We start from the raw sequence: 16,061 nt of genomic DNA, 5'->3' as shown, positions 1-16,061 counted from the left end.
GGGACAACCTGTGACAAACTCTCTCTCTATCTGTTCTGTGGTGCACATTCCCTCTTTAGCAGAGCTGGTCTGTCTCAGGAGCCCCAGGCTGCAGTAGTGAGCACATTGCAGCGCAGCCTCTGGAAGGTGGACATAGATTAGGGAAAGGATGAGAGTCAGGAACATTGAAGAGTCTTGGAAGCAGCAGTTTTTCTTTCCTCATTGTCCCTCTGTCTCCTGCCCAGCGCTGCCTAACCATTTCTTTTGCTTTCTGTTTAATGAATCATATAGAATAAAGACAGAGATGTCTTCTTCCATTCAACCCAGGGGACAAATTATAAAGATATTTTTGTTATTTGAGAAGTGGTCATTCACACCTGCTTTCTGGCCTGTCTTTTCAGAATTGCAAAAGGATACCAGACATCACCGGACTTGAGGCTGACTTGGCTGCAGAACATGGCAGAGAAGCACACCAAGAGGAAGTGCTACACAGAAGCAGCCATGTGCCTGGTCCATGCCGCAGCGCTGGTGGCAGAGTACCTGAGCATGCTTGAGGATCGGAACTATCTCCCTGTGGGCAGTGTCACTTTCCAGGTAAAAGGCTTCGACCTGGCATGAGGCAATTCTGGTGTTTGTGTTTCTTCTTCTGCTAAGCAAAGAAGAGGGGCATGTATGGGGCGGATGTTACAATGGCAGTCTCCAGCTTCTATTTCCAGCAGTTTGATACTGTAATCTCTTATTTCCTAAGTAGAACCCCTCTATGATGGCAGGCTTTTCCTAGGGCTGTTACTTATCAACTGTGACAGATGTGTCTTTCAAACTTCTTTCTAATAATCTAGATAATTGGAGCTGCTCAGTTCTTTCAGGCATGTTCTCCAATCCTTTGACTGCCCTCAAGTTACTAACAAAACCCTTAGTTTTCACACAATTTTGAATTTCAGTTTGCTCAAATAATAGTAATTAACTATACTAACCCTTTACATTTTTACATAGGCTTTCAAGAAAAGGTTTTCTATTCTTTAGAAACAGGTTTGTGTTTGGTAGCATTTGTGAAGATCTCATTCAGATGACCTTCTTAAAAGAGGGAAACACTATGCAGACTGGCTTGGCTTTACCTGTAATTACAGGTCTCACTCACTGACTCTTTCTGTGATTATTTATTCATTTGGACCAGATATGAGATCAACTAATATTGGTGATATGTATTTAGTTGTGGAATTGAGGGTGATAATAATGTGAATAAAAATATTATTCTGGATGAGTGGAAGTATTATCTCCTTTTTACAGATGAGTAAAATGAGTCAGCAAAGGATCAAATCAGTTCTGATTTTGATCTTCTGCAGTGAGTCTGTTAGAATCCAGGAAACTGACAGTAGAGTAATACTTTTCCTTATGTTGTACCAGACTAAATGCTTCCCTCTATGCAATCAAAACTACCCCTTAATATCAGCATGGGGTCACTTTCAGTGGAATTCCCTTTGAGCTTAATTCATGTTTACACTAAATCCTCTTCACAAGCAGCAAAGCAGAGTTAGTGAGAGTATGAAGTGCATAGGGACTGACTTTAAAGACCCTTTGTGTTAACACAGACAAGTACTTAATGTGTGTGTCTACCTGCTGAGGTACAGGGCTCAGCAGCAGCCTAATTTGCCTGTGCTATTTGCAGGCTACGCTGGCCTTATTTAACATGGTGATAAGGGCTAGGGATCACAGGGGTTCTTAAGTTTACAGAAATATTTATTTTCCTTAGTGAAAACGAGGCCTGTGAAATTCAATATATATCCTATATATAAAATACATGGTGATTTACGTATTGTCTTTAATATACAGGGGATATGTAAAATTCTTCAATATGAAGGGTAGATCAAGGCTAAAGCTGGGTGAGGCATGACCACTTTGCAAAAGATCATGCAAGCCCCAGGAGTATGTCAGGCTCTCTCCTCTTAGAGTGCACAGACTGCAAAACATGGAAATACATTCCTGACTTTAGTTATTAGAGGATTAAAGATGAAAAAGGGGTAATTGGTGTCCATGACTTTCTCATTATTTTTGTATGTAAATCAGTTCTCTAGACTCTCTTTTCTTTGCTACAAAAGGAAAATAAAAATTAAAAAAAAAAATTAAATTAATTTTTTAAAAAAAATTAAAAAAAAATAAAAAAGAAAAAAAGAAAACAGTCCTTAATGGCTACTGTTACTGAAATGGCTGTTACAGAAAAGGACAACCAGAAATTAATCTGCATGGCTTGTGAGTTTCTGCAGGTATGTGTCAGTGAACATAAGTCTGGTTGAAGTCAGTCTCTTCAATGAGACTGGTTGGTAAAAAGCGGCATAGGTGTGCTAAATGTGCTGTAGTTCTTCCTCTGGCCAAAATTCAGATGTACTCTTAACTCCTGTGAATGCTGTTCTGAGGCTGTGCTCACCCTTCCAGTGGTGCTGACGTGATATGCAGACTAGGCAGTGTGATGGCAGCATGGTTGGAGTAAATGTCACCCATGGAGAAATAAATAAATCCATAAAACCCAGGGGGGAAAGCCCAATGCTGCTAGTGGTGTGTAGTGCCAATTCTTTATCTGAAATCTGATCAATAGTAACAGCCCTCAGTGTCTCTGCTATTTTATAAAGATGCCTTTAAGGACTCAGCTAGCTAGCCAGCTGGCATCCATCCCACATGCAGACAGATTGTCATTGCCAGTTTCTGCTGAAGTGAGATACTATTAATTTAACTCCTTTTAATTAATAGAAAATGGAAGCTTAGCCTTTCTGCTGTTGTTTAAAGTTACATATCCCAGTCCCATACTATATGTACACATATTTCACTGTTATTTTGCACATGTTTCTTCACATTATAAAATTTTTAATGTTGATGCCACCCAGTGTCATTTATTCAAAGTCCTGAAGAATTGTAGACATGTTATTTCATGGTCTATAATCTCAAAATCTTCACCTAGTTTTATTTAAATGCACAATGAGATCCATAACATTGACAAGAAACTGAGTAAATTCTGCAGGATTAAAGTGTAGTATGGCAGAGGATGAACCAAGAAGAAGCAATCAATTATTGTGGTTTTTGGAGAGATATTGTCTGTGTCCTTCTTCTCCTCTGCTTGGAAAAGGTGAATAAAAACCTGAAAGTTCAATTTATTCAAGCAGGTGGCAGAAGGTCTGGAGTGCAGTTTGGAATTTTCCAGCTTTTCCAGTGGGAAGGTGCCAGCACTAGGAAGGGCACATTGCTTGTGACCCTAGTAGTAATGAGAACTGAGCTCACTGCAGCTCCATGGAAATCCAGCCACCAGAGAAGAGCTAGTTTGACACCTAGAGGAGTCTGCATTTTAAACCTGAGGCTAGAAAGAAAATTCGTGATTCTTGCAGTGAAACTCCTGATCTGCCATCTATGGAGATTTATGATGTTACTCTTAACATCTAAAAAAGAATGTAACTGTGTCCCCTGGCTGTACCTGAAAAAAACTCATTCCTCTTCCTATTATGTAAATATGTTCAAACAATGTCTTCCTCAATCTTTGTGATGTACTGTTGATTTAGGTTTTTTATTTCTGTGCTCTGATGTATTTTAGAACATTTCATCCAATGTGCTGGAGGAATCTGCTGTTTCAGATGATGTTTTGTCTCCAGATGAAGATGGCATATGTTCTGGGAGGTATTTCTCAGAAAGTGGACTGGTAGGGCTCCTGGAACAAGCTGCAGAGCTCTTCAGCACGGTGAGTGAGGACCAGAATCACCAAGAGGGAATGGATAGTGGGCCACCTAAGCCAGATCCACAGCTTCATTTCCTGTGCATGAGGAAGCAATGTGGTACTGCTAAACCAGGCATCACAGACCTGCCACACTCCAAATAACAAGAGGACACATTTTTGGCTGTCCAAATACTACCAAATACTCAGTCAGATTGATTAATTTTTTCAGCCTAGCTCAGCCACATACCCACTTCTACTGTGCAGACCACAGGTAATGTCAACAGAAAGTGATTGTCTCAGGAGGATCCAAGACTTTCAGTTGGTATTATCATGGGATAGTACATTTAAGAAAAAGATCTTGCATAAAGTATGTATTTCAGGAGTTATGTGAGAGTTACTTCCATACTTTTACACAGCATACAACCATGAACCTCATAATCTATACTCACTAGGCAAGGACTTGTACATCTCTAAAGATATCACTTGGGTCCCTTTGTCCAGACACAGCTGTGATTGCCCTGAACTATACATGACAAACAAATCCATTTCCTGCTGCTAACCTGCATTTCTAGTTCTTGTGGCCCTGAGGCAGAAACCATGGCTTTACACAAGAATTTGGGCTTGAGAGCCCAACAGATGAACAGATCAGAGATCCAAATTACATCCAGTTTATTGTTTGCTGTTCAGAACTTCCCGTTTACTATTGCTAGTTTTCAGAACACCTAAGCAAGCAACATAGAAGATTAACACATGAGTCCCATAAATCCCCTTTACAGCCAAGCCATTGATGGAGATATAGTTTCTTTTCAGAGTGCATAAAGACTTTTTTTTTCTTTTCTTCCTTTTTTTTTTTTTTTTTAAATATTCAAAGGGAGGTTTGTATGAAACTGTGAATGAAGTGTACAAAATTGTCATCCCCATACTGGAAGCACATCGAGACTTCAGGAAGCTTACCTTGACACACAGCAAGCTACAGAAGGCCTTTGACAGCATTATTAATAAGGTACTTCGGAGGCAAGGCACTGCTAGCAAGACACATTGCTGGGTTGCACTATTTGTTTAAGACTGATGTTCATAAAACTGTTGATGTGTGTATTTGGTTTGTGTGGCCAGTTTGATAGTGGAGGGCAAGGGTTAAAAGGGTGATGTCAATGAGAAACTGCTACAAACTCTATCCATGTCCAGCAGAGCCAATGCCAGCTGCTGCCCAAGGCTGGGCCCATGGGATCATCCCAGTGGCATGCACCTCTGGGATTATATGTTTAAACAGGGGAAAAAAGTTACTGGCCAGATGTAATTGTGCTCTGAGGAGAGACAAGTGGAAAATATGTGAGAGCAACAGCTCTGCAGACACCAAGGTCAGTGGAGAAGGAGGAGCCAGAGGTGGAGGTGCCAGAGCAGAGATTCCCCTGCAGCCCATGGTGCAGACCATGGTGAGACAGTTGTGGCCCTGCAGCTCATGGAGACCCACTCCTCTCCCTGAGAAGTTGGAGAAACATATGATGAAATGACCATATCCCCCATTTCCCATCTCTGCACCACTGGAAGAGAAGATGCAGAGTTCTCTCTAGGAGAAAGGGGGGAAGATGTTTTTAAATTTTTTTTTACTTCTTGTTATCTTGTTCTGAGTTTGATTAGTAATAAATTCAGTTGGCTTCCCCAGGTCCAGTGTGTTTTGCCCATGATGTTACCAATCTGTGATCACTATCTATCCTTATGTCAGCTTATGAACCATTCACTGTCTCTCTCCTGTCCAGTTGCAGGGTGGGATAATACAGTGGCTTTGGTGGGTACCTGGCATCCTGCCATGATCAACTCACCAGAATTTGAAATAGCTCCATTTCCTTTTTCAAACAAAAGCCCCCATCTGCTTTGGTCTGCCTACACAGCATACAGTGTAAAAAGGCTCTCCATACAAAAAAGCAAAAATGAATGTAAAATGGGTTTAGCTGAACATGTCTGTGTTCACCTGGCCACATCTGTTTAACAAAAATAACTTATTGTCAATTCACTAGTGGTTTTGGTTATAAAACAGAAGAAATATGAAAACCCATCAAAATTCTCAGCACTCCTACTTTCCCTTCTTTTTCTTCAGAAGAGCCTTATTGCGGAGCCTAGTCAATTTCAAATTTATATAAATTTTCATTGCAAAATTTTAATTTTGTTTCATGTATTCAAATGAATTAAAAAATAATAAGGTATTTTGTTTTGTAGAATCTCCTTCATAGTCAGCTTAAATTTTAAACTGGATTGCAGTCAAATGTCTCCTTAGTTTGTATGCTTTCTCTCCTGTGCTTCATCAGCACTGATGATATGTGGAAGTGGCTTTGAAATGGGGAAAATGTAGGACTAGTGGATTTTCTTATTACATTAGTTAGGGAAAAAAAAAGGCAAACAAATGCTACAATGTCCATATAAAGCAATTGTAAATTTCCTCTTCTTTTTATCTATTAGGGTCAAAAGCGAATGTTTGGAACTTACTTCCGTGTAGGTTTCTATGGATCCAAATTTGGAGACTTGGATGAACAGGAATTTGTTTATAAGGAGCCTGCAATTACAAAACTCCCTGAGATTTCTCATAGATTAGAGGTAAGGAAAAACATTATGTTAATGTAATCTCAAATGGCATATTATACTTTTCAATGAACTCACACACTACTAATATTATTATTGCTACCTAAAAAATCAGTAACATGCTAATTTGTACCATAGATTATTTCCTTAGTGCGTGTCATTTCCACACTATCACTGTTTAAAGATTTATATCACTTTTTATCACTTTATATCACTTCTTAAATGATTAAGTGAACCATTCTTTCAAGTCTATGTCCTATACAAGCAAGCCTGTAATACATTGAGTGATTTTGAGCACGTCAGATATTTGCTTTGGTATCTTTTCAGCTTTTTTTAATAGAATTGCTATGTTCCCTTCTGATTGTTTTACCTCAACTTTTGTGATTTTCTGAGCAACTCACAGTGATCTTTGTCAGAAGATGCCTTACCCTAGCTAGCTGTGGTTTGTGGAACAGTATACTGACTGTACAAAGCCCAGAAATCATCATGGTTGTCAATCCTTTCTCCTAGAATTGCATTAGCATTGCATTAAGGACTAAAATTTTGGGATAATTCTGTTTCCTTTCTAGGGATTTTATGGCCAGTGTTTTGGGGAGGATGCTGTGGAAGTGATTAAGGATTCTGCTCCTGTAGACAAAAGAAAGCTGGATCCCAATAAGGTGGGGAAGAGTATTACTGAGAGGGTTGAGTGCTTTGTCACACAAGAGAAATGAGGAGAGAAGGTCCCTGTTGCAACTTTTACGCTGAAACATTAAGGCAATAAAAGAAACTACCCAACTTGGTATCTCTGTGCCCAGTGGTATTAAAGCCCAGTGACAGGCTTAGCATGGTAACTTGTCACAGAGTATAGAAATTAAAAGTCCTGATCTCTAGTCCTTGCCCTGGTTCTGACCCCCAGGGTTAAGCTGTGCCCTCCTAGATGCAAGTTTTGTTATCTCTGAATAAGAAAATTACCCCTGAAGGATTTCCATCAGTGTGCTTTTCCAGACCATCCTTAGACAATGTACTATGTCACATACACATATGTCACAATGTGCATATGTCACACACTTAGACAGTGTACTATGGGATACTTCACATGTGACATTCCTTTTACATTCCTTGGGTTGTAAAGTGCTGTAATGATTCTTCCCTCTTTTTTTAGGCATACATACAAATTACTTTTGTGGAGCCCTATTTTGATGAGTATGAGATGAAGGACAGAGTTACCTACTTTGAGAAGAACTTCAACATCTGTCGGTTCATGTACACTACACCTTTCACCATGGATGGGCGTCCCAGAGGAGAACTTAGTGAGCAATACAAGAGGAACACCATCCTAACCACAATGCATGCTTTTCCCTACATCAAAACAAGAATCAGTGTCATCCAAAGAGAAGAGGTAATTGGGTTTTGAAGACAGCTCTGATCCGATTTCTCAAAGACTGAAGGAGTCTCTGGGTGGGAAGATTTCCAAATTTATGCTTGGCAGAAAAAAAAAGAAAACTGAGTTTCCCAGACATTGCTCTTGTAAATAGGAGTATCACAGAAGGGCAAGATAGAGATTTACTATGGAGAAGAGATGATAGCAAGTGTACATTCTTCTTTTGACCTCCTAGCTTTAATGCTGTGTAGGAGCATATGTGGAGCTGTTTGAAGCTATACTTCTAGCTGATAAAGCAGAAGTAGCATAGGAGTACAGTCAGAGAACTAGATTGGCTTAGGGCTGGTTTAGAAACAAGGAAGCTTTATACTGTAAAAAGTGCAACACCATTTCAGGCATGAAGTAACTTAGAATAAGAATGAATTTATGTGAACAGGAGGTCTGATTCACACCCTATTCTTGCAAATGACAAGATGTCTAAGAGCTTTGGATCAGATGTGCCGTCTACCAAGATGACCATCTACCAAGTTAGATTGAACAGTGTTCCTGGGTTTCACAACTAGTGCTTTTGAAACAGGAGAATGACAGTGATATTTGATTTAGAACAGGTCAGCTGCATGCATGATTTGGGCAACGAACCATCTTTTCTTCCCTTTCCCTTAGTTTATTTTAACCCCAATTGAAGTTGCTATTGAAGATATGCGTAAAAAAACACAGGAACTAACTGCAGCCACTAACCAAGAACCACCAGATGCCAAAATGCTCCAGATGGTTTTGCAGGGCTCAGTTGGAGCCACTGTAAATCAGGTAAGGAAATCAAATAAGCAAGATGAAGCATATTTTTCTCACTGCATTCTTTTTTGCACTCATATTTATTGCACTGAAGGAAGTACATCTACTCAGACACATTTAGTCATTTTGTGTATTTAAACTTCATGCCTTGGTATTTAGTTACCGTATACTGTTCATTAGCTATGCTTTTGGTGAACGTGTTCATGGGAAGCACTGTCCTGGCTGTAGGTGCAGAAACTCACAGAAGCCTTGTGAATGCATCCAAGGATTTTTAATTTCTGACATGCTAGCCATCTCAGCCATTTTGTTCGTTCCAGATGCATCCTTGGGGAATGGGATTAATAATAACAATTCTCCTGTGGAACCACCACAAACTCAATTTCATGGAAGTTAAGTCAATACATGAAGTCAAGACCTGAGTTCCCCAAAATAAAGCTGAGATGCCATAGGTATAACATAAACATACACACTAACAAAAAAAACCTCAGGCAATTAAAAAAAATTAAAGTGGAATGATGAATACATGGCTGAGCAAAAACTTAATTACATAACATAACATGTTAATAGCATAACACAATTTCACACAGCTCAGGGTTTTTTTGCTGAAAGCCTAAATACTCTCAGTTTCTCCAGATTCATCTCCAACCAGAGCATCTATTATGAAATAATGTATTGTTGTAAGCAAAGACTGATCTTTTTCAACACTAGGCTTATTGCCTGAAGGTCATGTAACACACACACAGGAGCTGTGTTTCTCTAATATAACCAGGTTTGTCACTAGGGGTGTCCCAGCTCCTCTCTACTGAGCAGAATTTGTTCCCTTTGTTGTGGGACTGGAGGAGGAATAATAACAGGAGAGGATGAGATATGACGGGCAAAAAATTCTGCTTGCCAAAGGAAGTATTGTGGGGGAAAGGGAGCTAAAATCCATCCTGTTGTGGTAACTGTGCATAGTTTTATTTTCTTTCATAACTGAAGTCATTAAATAGCAAACAGCTTTAAACAAATTTGTGTTTTCAGTCTTAGCAGGTGGGTTTGACATTTTCCTGTGTTATTTCTTTAAGGGACCACTAGAGGTAGCGCAAGTGTTCCTGGCTGAAATTCCAGCAGACCCCAAACTTTATCGACATCACAACAAGCTGAGGTTATGCTTCAAAGAGTTTATAATGAGGTCAGTAAAACAAAATTGAAATGCTGAATTGCATCAATACATTCAATATTAGCAATGCAACGATAATATAACTGAGTAATTACCTATGCAAGTTAGCATCACGAATCCTGGCATCTCACACTTGAAACACTTGGACCACACTTGTTATTTCTGCTTCACATGAATGCCTAGGTAGGCGTTGCATTCTCAAAGGGAAGAAATGTTAACACTCTAAATTAATAATGTATAAATTAAGATCTTTGTTTTATCTTTTGGCATCTTGTAGAAATCAAACATTTCAGACTATTGCCTTGATTTAATTTTTAATAAAATTACATTCTTATGGTGAAAGCTGTTCTTAAGAAAACCACATCTGTCAAGCAGACACAGTGGTAGTGGCAGACACAAGTCCTTTGCTTTAGATACATTTGTAAATCTCAACAAGCATATTCACATATGAAGATACTCATCTCCTTAGTCCAGACTATCCTCCTTGCTGAAGGGTGAGTCTGAATTTAAAAAAATCAAGTCTTATGCAGAAGATACAGATTCTAAATATTGCTATTGCAAATTTATCTGTTTAAACAGTAAGTAGGCAGCTAGCTCAGTATTCTGCAGTCATTAAATTTGCTTTTTATTAGTTCAGTCATGGTTTCCTAATATCAAAAGAAAAAAAAATAATCTCAATTTATGTACTTGATAAAAACAGAGCTTTCTTATTAGCTCATTATCACTTTAATCTTGACAATTTACCAGAGGAATGCCTAGACTAAAGGAACTGGCTCTTGTCCATTTAAATTACCTGAGACAAAATGAGGGAGTTAAACAAAAGTATTTTATATATAACAAGTCTTTTTTTCTTTCCTTTTGCCTAGGTGTGGTGAAGCAGTGGAGAAAAACAAGCACCTTATTACTGCTGACCAGCGGGAATATCATCAGGAGCTCAAAAGAAACTACATCAAACTGAAGGAGAACCTTAGACCCATGATTGAGAGGAAGATCCCAGAGCTGTACAAACCTGTAGTGAAAGTCCACAGCATCAGGTATAGTTAGGGCAGGGTTATCTCTTGTGGCTATGCAAAAATATGCCTTTTTTTGTAAGGGAGAAAGGGAGTTTTACTGGCAGTGAAAACCAAGCCAGAATATGCATTTCCAACTCCATTACTGATGAAAGAAATCTGCTGACTTCCACTGGAGATGATTGTAGTGTTAGCTGTGTTTCTCAAGCTCTGCATTCTGGGGTTAAAGGATTTATGTAATTTTATTGCATTGTTAGATAAGATTTCACCCTCACCCTAACAAAGTTGCTGGAAACATCTTGTGATTTTTCAATCTTTTAAGCCAGAAAGGAGATAGAACAAGGTATCTTCAGCTGAGCACCTTTTCACAAGATAGGTATTTCTTTGATTGTTTTTCATGTGCCAACTCTATTTATGAATCTGTTTCATTGCAGGGAATCTTTTCGTAACCACAGTTTTAGGAAATATGATGCTCAGACTTCTTCCCAAAGCACCTAAGAGCTAGTTGCTTTGGCCAAGGAAGATCTTCATGCTGCAAGAAGTGATGGAGTATTTATTCCACATCTATGAAATCAGAAATCTCTCACAAGACAGTATGTGCACTTTCTGGACAGCATGCAGAAAAGCATTTACACAAGATCACTGAATGAAAACTAGGGGATAAATCCAAATCAAGCACATATCATGAGGGCTTGGAAAGGAAGGGGATGCTTTTTAGATACTTTTGTATATATTGTGCAATAATGGCCTAATACAGAGGGGTGGGCCTTAGAGTGGTCAGTGGCATGAAGTCAGTCATGTAACAGACATGGAACTTTGTGTGGTTTGATTGAGGTGAATCCAAACAACATGTCCAAGAAATAATAACAAATTATATGTGTTTATGGTCCTTTTCCAAGACAGCACTTATCCATGTGGTTTTGGCAATGAAGCGCATTCTGCAAGTTATTCACATGCTTAAATTTTGTCTTAATGAGGTTAACATGGTTACCTGCTCAGTGTCTGCTGAGCTGGCACTCTAGGGAAGGATAATTTCCTCAGTCAATTTCTGAACAGATTCTCTGTCATGGTCCTTAACTGCAGGGAGTTCTGCGCAAGTTTTCCTCAACCAAAGCATGAAAATCAAGAAGTAGTAATAAATAGTTCTTATAGATCTTCTAAACGTTTTTCTGCATATAGGGACATGCAGTAGAGTGACTTGACATGCAGTTAGTAATCTGAAATATTTAGCACAGCAAACAAGTAATGGTTTTAAAAGAAGATGCTAAGCTATGAGTGATTCTTTATTACATAAAGCTCTTATGTAGATAACCTTATCCAAAATTAACTATGGAAGCTCACAATGGGGATTTCCTGCAAGTCACTTGACTCAGGCTTTACTGCAGCTTAAGAGAAATTAGCACATAATTTATAATACCTAGTGCTTAGTGTTTTTTGAGTCCTTAGAAAATAGCTTACTGAATAATCTTTTTACTGAATAAACCACTTCTCTGAAGTATGGAAATGTTATTACAATTTTGCAGATGAGGATGAAAAGAGAAGAGAGAAATTAGGACTTTGGAACTCATTTAGGACTTTTGGAACTCCTTTAGGGAGGCAGTGGAAGAGCTACAATTTTTATTGAGATTATGCTTGCCACGTAATGTTTGTGTTTTGAAACAAAGATCCATGAAAGTGTCCTAAATATTACTTCCTCTGCTGCACCTCTTCAATGTTTTGGAAATGATACTTTAATGCTGTTTAAAGAAACCAATTCCATTTGCCAAGCACAAAATTTATTGTTAATATTCAAGGAAATGGTTGGGTTTTTTTTTCCTTTATACTTCATTTTAGAAAATTACAGTGCTTTCTGTACTACAGAAACTTTCTCAGAGCTGATGCCGTATGTTTCTAAAGGCAAGTCCTCTTTAATCCAAAAGTGTAAGGGAGATTGAGGCAGTTGCTTTTAGTGGAAACATTTTGACTTTTTACAGTCACCTGCAGCCTTGCCATTTGATAATACGAATATTCCAAGCACTTAATTGACATTTGTGTCATATTTTGAATGTGCTTTTTAGAAGATTCACACAGATGATCAAACAAGATATGGAAATAGGTGAAATAAACCCTGTAGTTACACAACACTTACAGTGTAAGAAAATAATTTCCCTCCTCATTCATAGTATTGTTAAATGAAATAATCAGGAATAAGTGCTCCCTGACTTCGAAGTGAGCACATCCAAAGCACATAAATAAATGGTATAAAAAAGTTTTGAAGCTGTGAGATCTCAGCCTATCAGAACCTAGCCCTTTATCTATTGTTTTTAACTGCCAGTTGAGGAGAAAGGTCAGAATACTGTCATCTATCAAACCCACAATTCAGCATCACTGTTTACAAGATACTTATCCTTTAGAGCCTAACTAACAGAAACCTCAGGTAAACAAAACCCCTAACAGGTGTACAATATACTAGATTAAAGTAATGAAGTGGTTCCTTGAACTGAAATAATACTCAGGATAATATGAATGCTGACGGACTCATCACTCCCGTTTTACAATCTGAGCACCTCGCAATCAAATGGCCAGTCTTGCCCTCAGTTTGCATTTCACATTGTCCCTTCTACAAATGGAACATGGCTTGTACATTTCTTTCGAGAGCTGGACTATGTGAAACAAATTTTCTATCTTACAATATTCATTTTGCAATAAAGCGACTGTTTCACAGCATGTTTATAAGTGCCTTTGTGTTGCATCTTATACCTCAATAGAAGGCAGCTGGAAAGAAAACTTCAGTAGGAAGAACATTTGCTTGTAAAAGCATCATTTAGCAAAAAAATACATTTATTTGGGCAGAAGATGTGTTGGTCTGTCTTTAGGATAAATTGTGCTTATTGCAGGGATTACAAGCAGCAAGTTGCTTCCCAGCTTCTGTTTTTCATTCAGTGTGTGTGAAAAATGAGAGTGGTGCTCTCCTTTCTTCCTCTGGTGTGTAGCTGAAGAGCAGAAATATACCTGATTCCTGAATTCAGCATCTGGGTGATTCAAGACTAGGGGGAGTTTTGTGTGTCTAAACTAGGTAGATCCAGGGCTAAACTGCTGGGGCTGTCAAAGAGGAAGCAGATAAGCACTACGCCATCCTAGACATTTAGCTGGGAGTTCACCAGAGCTCACTCACCCCTTGCATTTACCACTAGCAAGCACCAGCTCTAAGGAGCACATTGCTGAACTGGGCACAGGCATCCTGTAGCTCAGCACAAGTGTCTCTCTGTTGTCAGGTCAGCTGTGCCCCATCCTGTGGCAGCACACAGGTGGCAAGGTGGTGACCAGCAGCCTCAGGTCTGTGCACAGGAGAGCTCACCTGATCCAGGCCAGGTGTCAGCACATGCTTGCACATCTGGCAGACATAAGGAGTCTGTGCTGGCAATGAGAAGACCAGCAATAATGGTCGGACATGTAAATGTCAGTGCAGTTTGAAAGCATTTGAACAGTCAAGGTCGCTGCTTTTGGTCAGCACTATGGATCTCACATGGGCAGCCCTAACACTGGATCTCCTGGTTTTCAGAACAGCATCTATACAGGGAGCACACCTTTCATGCTACATGAATGAAATCACAACGTGAGGAGGTGATGGACTCAACAGGCATGACCATGAGTAGGAGTAACCAACTTTGTGCTTCTTCTTTTGACCAGAAAAGAAGCTGGTCACTTAAAATTGGCAGGTTGTTTGACCTCTCCTGGGAAGCTGAATGCTTTCTCGTTATGTTTCCCAACAATTTTGAGGGCTTGGAAAACTGAAAGCAAACATTCAAACTCTTTTTTGTTGTTTTTCTTTTTGGCTGTTGGATGTATCATTGTCTCAAATATTTCAGAAAGGGCAATTAAAGCTTAGCACAGAGCCAGCTAGGACTCTTTTAGGTGTTTCAATCTCTGAAAGCAATGCTTGTTATGACAATGAAGCACACAATAACAGTGTTTCACTGGGATTTACTCTATTACACTGCTGATGTCTTCTGATAGAGAGGAGCACACACAAGGAGTGCTCATTTGGCTATTGTGCTATTGGTGCTGAATTTAGGAGTGGGGGTACTTTGAGGAGTTGCTGGCTGACTATGTTTTAACCATCTTTTAAACTGGTTAAAATAAGTGATTAAAAAATAATCAACAGGTCTTGAATAAGTTGTCTCAGGCTGGGTAACACTCCAGTCTAATCAGTGCAGTGAAAGGAAAAGGGCCCCTGTGGGAAAAGTCCCTTTTGATAATATGAATAAAGAAAATGCACTCTCACAGTAAAACTCAGTTTGTGTTCTGGAAAGCTACAGTAAATTTTGGCATTAATTGGGCACTTCACATAGTAATATGCTTCTGTAACTCTTTATGTCCTTACTGAGGGATTAGTTTAAATTACTCATTTTCATTCAAAACCAGTCTGTTTTGCAACTGTTCAAGAATTAAAAAACTAACTTTAAAGATTTTTGAAAACAATGTTATCAATCAATATTGGTCAGTAAAAGATCCTGAAAACATCAAACAAAGTGTTTAGCTGATCAAACCAAGCAAACTAGGCACCAGAAGATGCTCAATAATAACTTTTATAAGAATACTTTAGAAAGTCTTGAAAGTTGTAACATTTTCTTCAGCTTGTCTGTTCTAAGCAATTTTATGCTTTGCACCCTTTGAAACAAAGAACTTTTAGAAAAAAAAAGTTGCATTTTACTTTTTTTTATAAGTTTCTCTTCATGAATTTAAAAGATACCTAAATCATTACACACCCTTTTTTCTTTGTTCTTTTTATGTTCTATGTCTTGTTACAGAAATAAGGTTTTTCACTATCAGCCTTTATTCATGGAATATTTCTAAATATGCAACTATTGATAGGATGCAAATTACAAAAGAAAACTAAATAATCAAAGGGACAAGGTATTTCAGCTGGATGGCAGAGGACTACATCTTGTGCATTTAATGAACATGTGTAAAACAACTGGAAGGAAAGATTTCCTATCACACATTTCTGACTTTCCCAAATGTGAACAAAATCTGTGCGAATTTCTTTTCCCCAAGAAGAGCTCAGTGGAAACAAGCAAACAAAAAACCAAACAAAAGTAAGCTTAGCACTGTTGTTACATCTAGAATTTGAAAGTGCCATAAAACCATCTTAAAACCTTAAGAACCTCAAGCAAACAAGTGTTTCTGGTCTTAATATATAGTGAAGAAAAGAAGTATGCCAAAAGCCCTATCCCTTCCTTTATTTGCAGGTCAGCTTTTGAGAGATGGACAGTCCCTTCTCAAGTATCAAAAAAAGGTTGGAAGTGCTCCAAGGAGTGTGTTCCTTTTTGTGTTAAAGCATAAAAGTAAAAAAAAAAATCATAAAATTCAAAATTCAAGGGCTCTGATCTAAACCCTTAAGGAGACATTTTTCCCAGAGGAAGAAAGGAGAGAGGAAGGTTCTGTGAGCAAGATCAACTTTACAAAAATTTAAATTGATAGCATTTGCCTCAGAGGCTGGAGATTTGT

At 38.6% G+C, this 16,061-nt stretch overlaps 1 protein-coding gene across 3 annotated transcripts in view; it reads left to right on the top strand.

Moving 5' to 3' along the window:
* Nucleotides 1-13,277, top strand: part of DOCK8 (dedicator of cytokinesis 8) — an 87,020-nt gene extending 73,743 nt beyond the window's left edge. For all 3 annotated transcript variants that reach the window (XM_023943657.2, XM_023943659.2, XM_023943658.2), the window contains 10 exons: nt 381-573; nt 3,554-3,697; nt 4,545-4,676; nt 6,128-6,262; nt 6,817-6,906; nt 7,392-7,628; nt 8,274-8,417; nt 9,467-9,573; nt 10,428-10,595; nt 11,006-13,277. In XM_023943657.2, the coding sequence (XP_023799425.2) occupies nt 381-573; nt 3,554-3,697; nt 4,545-4,676; nt 6,128-6,262; nt 6,817-6,906; nt 7,392-7,628; nt 8,274-8,417; nt 9,467-9,573; nt 10,428-10,595; nt 11,006-11,069 (1,414 nt within the window). In that variant the 3' untranslated portion in view covers nt 11,070-13,277. The remainder of the gene's footprint in view (nt 1-380; nt 574-3,553; nt 3,698-4,544; nt 4,677-6,127; nt 6,263-6,816; nt 6,907-7,391; nt 7,629-8,273; nt 8,418-9,466; nt 9,574-10,427; nt 10,596-11,005) is intronic.
* The last annotated feature ends 2,784 nt before the right edge of the window (nt 13,278-16,061 follow it).

Source organism: Cyanistes caeruleus, chromosome Z (genome assembly GCF_971803275.1).
Source record: "Cyanistes caeruleus chromosome Z, bCyaCae1.hap1.1, whole genome shotgun sequence".
NCBI lineage: Eukaryota > Metazoa > Chordata > Aves > Passeriformes > Paridae > Cyanistes > Cyanistes caeruleus.
This window is presented reverse-complemented; position numbering and strand designations above follow the sequence as displayed.